This window comes from Nannospalax galili, unplaced genomic scaffold (genome assembly GCF_000622305.1).
Source record: "Nannospalax galili isolate Female #2095 unplaced genomic scaffold, S.galili_v1.0 scaffold2280, whole genome shotgun sequence".
Classification (NCBI taxonomy): Eukaryota; Metazoa; Chordata; class Mammalia; order Rodentia; family Spalacidae; genus Nannospalax; species Nannospalax galili.
Genome location: NW_008346434.1, coordinates 643,897 through 656,121, shown reverse-complemented (window position 1 = coordinate 656,121; position 12,225 = coordinate 643,897). Strand labels below are relative to the sequence as shown.

At 39.3% G+C, this 12,225-nt stretch overlaps 1 protein-coding gene across 3 annotated transcripts in view; it reads right to left on the bottom strand.

The window, feature by feature from the left end:
* The window catches only part of Slc30a7 (solute carrier family 30 member 7), an 89,380-nt gene extending 77,173 nt beyond the window's left edge, over positions 1-12,207 (bottom strand). Inside the window, exons 1-3 of one of the 3 annotated variants that reach the window (XM_029568153.1) lie at positions 11,927-12,184; positions 11,622-11,723; positions 5,110-5,187 (exon numbers count right to left, since the gene is read on the bottom strand). In XM_029568153.1, coding sequence (XP_029424013.1) covers positions 5,110-5,187; positions 11,622-11,723; positions 11,927-12,006 — 260 coding nt within the window. In that variant the 5' untranslated portion in view covers positions 12,007-12,184. Of the gene's footprint in view, positions 1-5,109; positions 5,188-11,621; positions 11,724-11,926 lie in introns of all 3 variants that reach the window. The other 2 variants (XM_008842811.3, XM_029568154.1) reach the window with 2 other exon arrangements.
* Between the last annotated feature and the right edge of the window lie 18 nt (positions 12,208-12,225).

Below are 12,225 nucleotides of genomic sequence, written 5' to 3'. Positions count from 1 at the left end.
TGGTGGCTACAAAGCGTCCTTGACTCCAGTTCCAGAGGATTCTGAAACACTCTTCTGACCTCCATGGCATTGCACGACACGGGTGCACTCACTTACATGCAGGCAATACAATCATATACATAAAAAAGAAAAAAATTGTCTATATAGGAAACTTTAGAATATACAAACTACCAGTTCTTACTGATTTGGTGGTTTTATTCTTTGTACTTTTTTTCTTTTTCAAAAGCCTCATATTTAGAAATAATTGGCGATTCAAAGTTACAAAATACTTGAATTTTACATTCTTGTAGCACAGAATTCTTGTAGCTGTGTCCTTTTATCATGTGGTATAGAGTTGGGTGACCCCTGCCACAGTCAGGCTACAGAACTCCTCCATCGCCACATACTGCCTCCTACTGTCTTCTTACCCTGCTGCCTACTGTCACTTGTCCCTGGTACCACTACTCTTTGTTTTAAAAACCTGTAATTATGTTGCTGATTTATACCTGCTAACATCCTATTAAGGGATTTTATTTTTATAGTAATGAAGAGTATCTGTCTTTAATCTATTTATTTGACACTCTTGTTTTGAGAATTAGGATAGTACACTTTGATTTGAGAAGTGTCGTGAGCCACGACTCTGTCCAGCAGAGCCGAGGAAAGACGACACAGACACCAAGGTGAGGTTCAAGCTTCTTTTTCTCTTCCTTCCTTTATTCCCTCTTATTCTCTCTCATATTCTCTCTCTTCATTATCTCACCCACTTCTCACACCTTTGTTGTTCTCCTACATCTCTCTCCTATTTCTCTCTCACCCACTTCAGCTCTTCATATATCGTTTCCAACAGCCCTCTCCCCAGCCAGGACCAATCAGGACACACACACGTGCAGCGGGCAGGCAGAGTGCAGCTCATTGGCCACATAGCAAGATCATCAGGCAGGCAGCACCTTTTCGGGCTCACCATGCTTCAGGGAGTTGGAGTAAGCAAGCGGGAATCACGAGCCTTGGCAATCAGCCAAGAGTTGGAGTAAACAGCACGAGGTTTGGCAGCCAGCCAGGGCGCCATCTGGCTGACTCAGCTGTGCTCGCTTCCCACAAGGGTGATTAGTGAATAGCAACAAGCAGAGAAGGAGGGGCCACACAGACCCTATACTTTACACAGAATACCAAAAAGAAAGGAAAAAAAGAAAATTTCATAGAAAGGAACAAAGGTAACAGATGATTTTTATCAGAAATTATCCAAGTCAGAACATAACAGAGTAATAGCATCAAGGAATAAAGGAAGAAAAATACTGTTAATCCAAAATTCTAGAAAAATACTCCTTTCAGATAACCACGGTTGAAATTTTTCAAAACTAACAGATGTGAATTAATGTAGTAATAAAGTTCTCCCAGGTAGAATAAACACCCAAAGACTACAGTGAAAACGACAAACATGTAGGTCAATATAAAAGGTATTGTTGGGGCTGGAGAGATGGCTCAGCAGTTAAAAACACTGATTGTTCTTGCAGAAGACCCGGGTTCAAATCCCAGCACCCACTTGGCAGCTAACAACTGTCCGTAACTCCAGTTCCAGGAAATCCGAAAGCCTCTTCTGTCTTCCACGGGCATTGCACAACACGGGTGCACTTACCCACATGTAGGCAATACATGCATACACATAAAATAAAAATAATAAAATATTTAAAAGGTATTGTGTTCTTATCTCTAATATCGTTTAAAGACAACTGAGAATTAAAAAAAAGAAAAATTATCAAAACCAAAAGTTGGTTTTTGAAGAGACTACAGAAATTGGCAATATTTACATTGACTGATCGATGAAGAAACTCAACCAGCAGTTATGTGCCTGTAATTCCAGCACTCAGTAGCTGAGAAGGAGCTCCAGGCCAGTCTGGGCTACAGAATGACACCTTTTCTCAAAGGAGAAAAAAAAAGACAACGAAGAAACATTCATATCACTAAGCAGCAAGATGAAGAAGGGAAGGCAGGATGACTTTAAAGAACTGAAAGGAATCATAAGATTAGGAACTATATGTCGACAGACCAGCTAAAATAGACAAACACCTAGAAGCACCAATCTCACAAATCTGACTGAAAAATGATAATCTAAATAGACCTCTAGTAAGAAAAACGATAGAATTAGCTGCTTTAAAACTTTCAACAAAACCTTCCAAGAAAAAAATGCCACTTGCTGGTTTCACTAAGTAAGTTCTATCAAGCATTTAAAAGAACAATTAACACCAATCTCTCACAAATTCTTCCACAGAAGATGAGAGAATGCCCCCAAGGATAAGACCAGCATCACCTTAGCACTAAAACCTGATGAACCATCACAAGCAAAGAAACTATGGACCAATGTCTTGTAAACATGAATCCAAAAATCTTCAACAAAACACTAGTAAATCAAACCCTGTAATATACTTTTTGAGAGTATACATACCTTGATTAAATAGGATCTAACCCAACAATGTAAGGATGGTTTAATGAATGAAATTAGTCATTGTAATGAACCACAGCAGTATAAAGGCGTGCACGATCATTTCAACAGAAGATGAAAAGCATTTCCCAAATGCAGCAGCCCTGATGATAAAAATAAAACACCCAATAAAGTTGGAATAGGAATTTCTTTAGCCCTTTGTATGGCAGCTATGAAAATCTGTAGCTGATATTGTTATTAATCATAACGGGCTGTTTTCCCCAAAGATCAGGAACAAAACCATGATGCTCCTTCCTACTTGTGCTCTATGTACCATTTTATAGGGCAGTTAAGTAGGGAATGAAATCAAAGGCCCTCAGGTTAGAAAGGGAGAAGTAAAATTATATGTATTTATATATGACATTACCTTACACATAGAAAATCCTAAGGAATATACCAAAAAAAGGTTTGAATTACTAAATTAACTGATTAATTTTGCAGGATTAAAAAAAAGTCAACATATCAAAATAAGCTTTACTCCGACAGAGTGACAAAGAGCAACAATTAAATTTTAAAAACTTCCATTTAAAATAGCACTCAAAAGAAAAATTAAATAAATAATGTAACCAAAAACTGTAAAATATACACTCTGAAAAACTATAAAATATTGTTCAAAAATTAAAGATGATGTAAATAAATAAAAGGCTTTCATGTTTATTAATCAGAAGACAAAAAAATTTTTTTAATGCTTAGGATTGAACCTAGGACTTGAGATACCTAGAGAGCATGCTCTACCACTGAGCTTCAACCCACATCCAGAAGAGGACACTGTTTAACATTCATTCTGCAGCTATGTAAAGCTTCGGGAATTTGTACCACTCCTTGCACAGGGACAGGCTAATCTGCGTATTACTCTCAGTTCACTCTATGTGCTGCCTCATTCAGCAAAGTCAGAAGACAGCACTTCACTAAATGAGTCACAGATTCAGTTTATTCTTTATTAAATCCCAGCTAACTTCTTTTGAGACAATGACAAGCTGATCTTAAAGTTCACATTTTAAAAAGCAATGTGAGCTGCAGAGATGGCTCAGTGGTGAAGAGCATTTGGTGGTCTTGCAGAGGACCAGAGTTTGGTTCACAGTACTCACATCAGGCAGCTGATAACTGCCTCTAACTCCAGTTCTAGGGAATCCAACACTCTCTTCTGGCCTCCAGGGCCACCTGCATACATGTTCTCTCTCTCTCTCTCTCTCTCTCTCTCTCTCTCTCTCTCTCTCTCACACACACACACACACACACACACACACTCACACACACACACACACACACACCTGTACTTAAGATTTTTGTAAGAAAGCAAAAGTTCTATACTAGAAGAACAAAACTGGAGAACTCATATTTCCTAACTTCAAAAGCAACAGAGCTACACTCATCAAAACAGTGTGGCATTGACATAAGAATAAACACAGGCCAGTGGAGTAAAATTTACAGCCCAGTCTAGACCAATATAACTTTTTATTTTATTCTAAAAATGCATCCTCATATTTACAGATAAATGTACCTTTCACCCCTCATCAAAGAAGCTTTTTTTTCAACAGATGGAGACTATTAGTTACAAAACTGATCAAACATAGAAAATAAGCATCTCTGAGATGCTTAAACCTAATTGACACATCTTCAGTGCAACCACTACACATAGGATGAATGCATCTCTTACCTCTTACCAGAGAAGTTTCCTTATGTATCAGATGGCAATTAACACACAAACTCACAACTGTCCAATGTGCAGAGAACAAGAGGCCAGAGAGTGCGTATCCCTGGATAGGACACCTGTTTCAAACCACTGCCTCCCAAGGCTTAGGGATCAGAGAAGGTGGAATGGCTGACTATAAGAGCCAGAAGGGGTGGATGACCACAAAGAAACAGTTTTCCACACAGTTGGTCAGTTACTCATATGAACTCACAGCAATGGTGACAGTATGCACAAGGCTCAAAACCAGATAAAATCCCAGCCTAGACATGGGGAAGTGGGTAAGAAATCCCAACCCAACCTAAACAACTTTTGGCAACTGATGGCTGCTGAGAAGGGGAAGTATCTTTCTTACAGGGATGGGACTCTTGGTGAGTCTAGTAGATGGACCCACACTGAAGGACATTTTAGGGACACAAATCAGACTCTATAGGCCATATTACATATATAACAGGCCTATACATATTAAATTGGGTGGGGGGGCAGTGGAGGTAGCAGTACAAATAGGAGAGGGGATCTAAATACCATCAAACTATGTTGTATGAAAATCACAAAAATTAAAAAAAAAAAATTAAGGCCCACAGATAAACCACCACATTAATAGAAGACCAATACATCTGTAATTTAACAGAAATCCTAGCAAGCTATTTTTTCAGCAATTCTGTTTTATATACATTTAATGAATACAAAATATTGCCTTAAAACAAAAAAGTAAATCTTTGTTATAAACTACAAAAATCAAGTAAGTTCCTTTTAAAGAGGTTTAGATGTAGCATAACAATCTTAATATGCATCAATTTAAATTTAAATTTTATTTAAATTTTAAATTACTTTCCATAAAAGTATTTAATTATTTTGTAGTACTGAAGATCAGGCCCAGTGCCGCCCTCACGTCTGACAAGCACTCTACCACCACATTATATCCCCAGGCCAATATTTAGTATTTACTAAAATGTGATCCTACCTGAAAAACTTCCTCTTCTGAGATGGAAGAACATCGTGTTCTCTTAAAGCAGAGTGATATGAAATCTTTCCCCTATACCTAGTATCACAATGTGAAAATTACTTGCTATAAACAAGTAGATAAATTCATGTGAAAAACTATTTCTAATTCTCTGTAAAAACACTGCTGTGAAAAATGTGAATTTTATTGTTCATCTTCAGTATTACCAAATGTTACTGATTACAAATTACCATTTATACTGTATAGCATAAATTTCTTTAAAACATAATAGTAGGGGTGAGTGAGATGGCTCAGTAAGTAAAGGCAATTGCCACCAGGCCTGACAACTGAGTTCAATCTCCAAGACTCACAAGGTGGAAGGACAGCACCAACTCCCACAGGTTGTCCTCTGAGCCCCACATGTGTATACTCCAAGGACAGACAGATACACACACACACATACACACACACACACACACACACACACACACACACACACAATGAACAAATAAAATGTAACTAAATTTTTTGAAAAAATAAAAGGGGGCTAGAAAGATGGTTTAGTGGTTAAGAACACTGGCTGCTCTTGCAGAGGATCCAGGTTTGGTTCCCAGCATCCACAGGGCAGCTAGCAACCGTCCATTACTCAAAGGAATCCAATACCCTCTTCTAAGCTCCGTGGGCATTACACAACGCAGGTGCACTTATACATGCAGGCAATACACTCATACACATAAAATAAAAATAATAAAATATTTTTAAAATAAAACAAAAATGAATGACTAAACGCAGATATTATCTAAGATTATAAAATTGCCACATTAAGTAAGTTGTGATAAAGAAAAGATAGTAGCTATACTTTCAATTCTTGTTTTTAGGGTTCTCTTTAAATACTAATACTTTTTTTTTTTTTTTTTTGAGTTTTTTTTTTTTTTTTTTTTTTTTTTGAGATAGTCTCCATGCAGCCCCAGATGGCCTGGAACTCAATATGTAGACCAGGACAGCCTTGATTTCAGATATGTGCCTGCCTCTGCCTCCTGAGTGCTGGGATTAAAGGTGTGTGACACTACTAGCTGAAAAACATTTTTAAGCGACTACTTTCTAAAGATATTTTAAGGAGGGAGACTTCCTGTGGTAAAAAGGAGAAATATGAGCATTTAAGCAAAACAGAACATATGGCAAAATAAACATCTGAATCACGCATGGTGGCAAGCCTGTAATCCCAGCATTCAGGAATCTAAAGGAGAAATAATGTCATGAGTTTGAGTCCAGCCTGAGCTACCTAATGAGTACTAGGATATCCTGTGCTACAATGTGAGACCCTGTCTCCAACGAGCGAAAAACAAAAGGAAGGGAAGGAGGGAAGGAGGGAGGGAAGGACTTTTGATAAGGATTTTATTTAACACTGGGAGTGGTGGCAACCCAACAGTAGAGTTTAAGGCCCAGCTAGGCTAAATAGCAAGGATATAACTGGCCTTTAAAATAAAACAAGAAAGAAAGATTACATTTGATGCCTACTTACAGCACAAATAGCCAGGTGTGGTGGCGCATGCCTTTGATCCCAGCACTTGGGAGGCAGAGGCAGGCAGATCTCTGTGAGTTCAAGGTCAGTCTGGTCTGCATAGTGAGAAACAGGGAAACCCTGCCTCAAAAGGACCGAAAAAAAAAAAAAAAGGAAAGTATCAATTAAAAGAGATGTAAGATACTATGTATGGATCTTACTAGGATTTGTATCTGTAAAATAAAAAGTAAAAAGAACTTATAAGACAATGAAGAACATGTGAACAGGGTAATTGAAATTAAGGAATTAATATGTTTTATAATTTTTTTTTTCTTTGTTGAGACAGGGTCCCACTAAGAGGCCCTAGCTGACCTGGAACTCAGTATGTAGATGAGGCTGCCCTCCATCTCACATCTCACAGGTACCTGCCTCTGCCTCCCAAGTACTGGTACTAAAGCTGTGTGCCATCACACCCAGCTACAGATAATTTTTTTATTATGGATTCTTATGGATGGTTTTAGCTTTATGATTTAAAAAAAAAAGCAGGATCAGGGGGATGATTCTTATCTTTTAAAGAAATCAGCCCTAAGCAGTTGTGGAAAAACGATGTTACCTGCTTAAATCAACCCAACAGTGGGAGAGGGATGACAGAAGAAATGAAACAGGCCACGTGATGAACAAATGTTAAAGCTGAGTGATGAACGCATAAGGTCCAGTCCATTATTTTTATATATGGTAACATTTTCTGTGACAAAAAGTTTTCTGGGGGCAAGACAGATGATTTTGTGGTTAAGAGCACTTGCTACTCTTGCAGACAACCAACCTGTCTCAAAAAAAAGGACCAAATAAAAAATGAACTTACTTCCTTAAACATTTCTTGAACAACTATTTATCAATACAAAAACTTTCTTTACCTGAGTTTCTTCTCTAAGGAAAAACTGTTTCCAACAACTGTGCTAAATAAACAGAAATTAAGTTTTTTAAATGGATGATGAAGTAAATTTAAGGCAAAAGAGTATTAAAAAACAAATAAAGCAAAGTATACCAATATACTAGGAAAAAGCTCATGGTGGGGAGCACCAAAACACTTAGATGATAGGTGCCATAGGACCTGCAGTCACTATGGGAAGAGTGAAAGCCCTGTGCTTCCATTCACTGTGTTAAGTTAGTTTAGCTCTTTCTCGGTTCTACTTCCTAAACCTATGCTATCACATATTCCCATTCTTAGAAAAGAATCCTGGACTTGTATGCCTCTACATGGTTGAGCAGAATAAACCACAGTGGCCTCTAGGCATGACCTAGAAGTGTGATAAAGTTTTAGTGAGAGTTATGTGTTAGCACCCAGATAAGTCTTAAAAGACAAAGTGCACACTCTTTGTCTCTCTCTTCACTTGAGACAGGCTGATGCAAGGGAGAACTGGAACTCTACCAGCCATCTTGGGAATAAAGTCCTGTCTGTTTAAACAATTGTATGCTTGTTTTCTATAACTTATCCTTGCAATACAAAACCATGGGCATATATATCTTGAGATTATGCAATCACTCAACAATAAGAGACTGAAGCATAAAATACTAGAAAAAACATTCTAATAAAAACCACATAGTATTCCTACCACTTTTCTCTTAACTTCTAAGAACAAAAGAAAAAGGGAGATTCATGCTTATTTTTTGATCTTTGTCTTCATTTACCGACAAGGGGCAGTTAGCCTGCTTCACACAGACAGATTAATTCTGTACATTCATTCACTCTCATTCTTTCATTCAGCAAATATGTATCAAGCCACTACTCTGAATACATACCAAGATGCCTGAATAAGATACCTTAACCCGTGGCACATGAACTAAGTTTTAAATAAAGCTAACATTCTATGTCAGGCATGGTGTCCCATGCCTTTAAGTCCAGCACTTGGGAGGCAGAGGCTGGTAGATCTGTGAGTTCAAGGCCAGCCTGGTCTATATAGTGAGTTCCAGGTCAGCTAGGGCTACAGGGAGACAGTATCTCAAAAAGACCAAAAAAAGTCAATGGGAAAATCAGAGAGCTTAGCAGCTTGGCACTTCCACTGAAGAACCTTTCCACCATCAAATACATAGACCACCTGTAACTGAGCTCTTCCATTAGAAGGAAGGCCCTAAAAATAAAACCAGAACAACTTAATATTTGTTGCAACCCCATCAAATATTTCTTAGAACCTTTGTGAAGAGAGTGTTTTATCCATGTTTTAATCCCCTAGGAAGGGAAAAACAACATCTTGCTCTTTGATGTTCCACAGCTTGAAACAGTTTCATTTTGAAAATATTTTATTATTTTTACTTTTTCTTGTGTATGAGTGTATTGCCCACATGTATGTAAAGTGTATTCATGTCATGCAATGCTCATGGAGGTCAAAAGAGGGCATCAGATCACCTGCAACTGGAGTTTCGAATGGTTGTTAACCACCATGTGGGTACTGGGAACCAAACCTGAGTCCTCTGCAAAAGCAGTGAGTGCTCTTAACTACTGAGTCATCTCTCCAGCCCCAAAACTTATTTTAGAATAAGGTTGAACATAGAAATGACTAAGACCAAGTGGGTTTTGATGAGGAATAAGCACAGAGATATTCCAACCACATAAATTACTGATCAATCAATCAAAAAAAAAAAAAAACCTGAAAATTTTGTTGTCTACATAACAGAGGAAGTCAGATTATGAAAAGGCCTAAGTAAAAGAGGTTTTTGAGTCTGGGTCTCTTGTAGCCCAGGCTTGCCTTGAGCTCATTATGTAGTTGAGGATGATCTTGAACTTCTGCTCTTTCACCTCCCAAGTACTGAAATTATAGGCTATGTGTGTGATGGAGATTGAATCCAGGGCCTAGCACATGGTAGGCAAGAACTCAATCACTGAGTCATACTCCAAGCTCTAACAAATTTCTAAATCTGTCCAAACACTAAGTGATTTATATTTCATATCCACTGACAAAAATTAATATTGGGGAACAAGTGATTGTAGATAGGGGCATTAACACTTATAAGCAAAAACGATAAATGGCCTGCTAAATGGTCTCAGTATGACAGCCAATAGAGCTGCATTTCAAGTCTGAAGGACTAACAACCCAAGAGAATAAACCTGAAGAGTACAGAAGAAACGTCACTTAAGGACACCCAAAAGCAGAAGAAGAAATCACCTAAGGGCAGACGAACAAGTCATAAACCACCAATACTTTCCTTATGCGATGACATATACTGACAAATGACTTGGACAATAACAGTTTCTGTTATTCAGCTCTTTATCTGCAGATTTAATTGATCTCTACAGATCAAAAAGGTTACTATATGCCTAACTTTCCACGAAACAGGTGACAAATATTTCATGGGATATGAATCTGTTGAACGGGGTATTTCACAAAGTGATTTATGTCAACGGGAGGCCAGAATAACTAAATCAAAGTGTGAATATATAAACTAAAATTCAGTCATGGCACAAGCAGCATATATGCCTAAATTACACACAATTTAGGAAGAGGAAAATGTCAAACATATTATCAATAGCATATATTCATGATTAAAGTATAATATACAAGTTAAAACTATCATGCTTTCAACATATGTAATACAGTGAAGCGTATTAATTTATAGGATTAAAAAATCTAATGGGATATCCTGCCTATGCACACACAATTCTCAGAGGATTCAATTTGGTTATCAAGTATATCGAGATTTAATTGTGTCAATAGGCCTTTTGCACCCCCAAGTAATAACAAAACCAGTAATCATTATAACCTTATTGAGTGCTTTTGATAAAATAGAATTGGCAACTGAATTGAAAAGCCCACTTTTCAAATCAGAAGTCATAAAACCTGGTGAACTATCACTTTTGTTCAAACTCAATGGAGCTAAAGATCAAAGACTACTGTCTTTTTTTCCTCTGAAAATGGGACAGACACTAAGTTAATTTAATATAAGTAACAAAAATTAACCATAAGTGGCACAGAATAATCTCAGATAATAGTTCTTAGATCTATTTCAGGGAACCTAAGAATACCCTGAAAAATTGTAGAATATTCTGTCCTTTTATCAGATTATTTTAAATTTTTTTAAAATTCGTGTGTGTGTGTGTGTGTGTGTGTGTGTGTGTGTGTGTGTGGTGTGGGTTACATGTGTGCAGGTGCTGGAGGGGGGCAGAAGGAGGTGTCATATCCCCAGGAGCTGGAGTTACAGGCAGCCTGATATAGGTTCTGCAATCTGAACCCACATCCTCTGGAAAAGCAGCAAATGCTCTTAACCTCTGAGTCATCTCTCCAGCTCCTCATATGCAGATTATTTGAAAGGGTGCAAGACCTAAAGATTGAGTTAGTAGACATGGGAAGTGTGCTGATCTTACTATTTCACAAGGCCTTGTTATTCCACAGCAAACACTTGAACAGTCATTTCCTTAGTTACAGTCGATGCTCCTCTAGTCAAAACAGTTTCCCAAAACCCAAAGGTGATACACGAAGCCATCAACTCAAGAAGGACTTTCAGAAAACTCCATCAGATTTTCTTTTACTGAAGTCACGACCACAGGGAAATCATGAGACAGTTTCGGGATCAGAGAAAAGAGAATGACATATACTTTGCCAGACATTCTTCATAAACCTCTTCAAAGGCCATTCAAAGACAAAAAAAACTGAACACAGACGCTCAGATATCCCTCTCAGAACCTTAAGGGTGAAATCCAAAATGCCACTCCCACACAGGTTCCTCCCAATTTCGTTTAGGCAAAACTAAGGCAAACACTTGGGGAGGAGACTCACTGCCAAAAAAAATGAGGAGTGGGGCTTGTCAGACCTGTCAGATGCAGTTGCAGGAAATCAAAGAGCCTGTCCCTTATAGGCCCTGGATCTTAGAAACGCAGCCTTGGCTGCGTTGGTGCTGGTATGCGAAAGCAACTCAGGAGGAGAGGTGGTGGCAAAGGTAAGACCTGATCTCCCGGTGTGGAGCTACGTGGCACTAAGCAAATAGTGGCTGGTCTCCCTCACCCTCTGCTTCCGCCCCAACCATTTTCCCCCGTGGTTACCAGTTGCTCCAGATGCCGTAGAGTAGTTCCACAAAAGCGAAAGAGAGATTCAGGCACAGGAAGAAAAACAGGTTCCGGGACGTCTTGTCCGACAGTATGGACCTGGACAAGACAGTGAAAGAGGCAGTAGTCAAGGGGAGGTCGGGAGCCCAAGTAGGGTCCCCCCTTTCAAGACCTGCCCAGTCCATATGCTCCTTCCTCCACAGCTGGAGGGTGATGTTCCCACCCCCGACCTCAGGCCATCCTTAGGACCCGGCTTTGTCTCCTGCTTCCGGACACCCCCTCCCAGCAAACAGACTCCGCACCTAAACCAGCCCGAGATCTTGCCGAACAGATTAAACTTGGGTGGTTTGTATTCATCATCCTTGATGGACAGGGGTAACATCTTCTCCGCCCGGCGAAGGGCCGGGCCTCCTTTCCTCTAGATGTGACTCGGTGGGGTGGCGACAGTGGTCCCCCCAAATGCGGCCCCCCCCCCCCCAGTCGCTTGACTGCGGCCGCGCACCGCCGCCAGACAGACACACAGAGATACGGATGCACACCCGGGAACCCGAGGACTTCCGGCCCGGGCCGCGCAACGCGTCCTGGGACGGGAAAGCAGGGG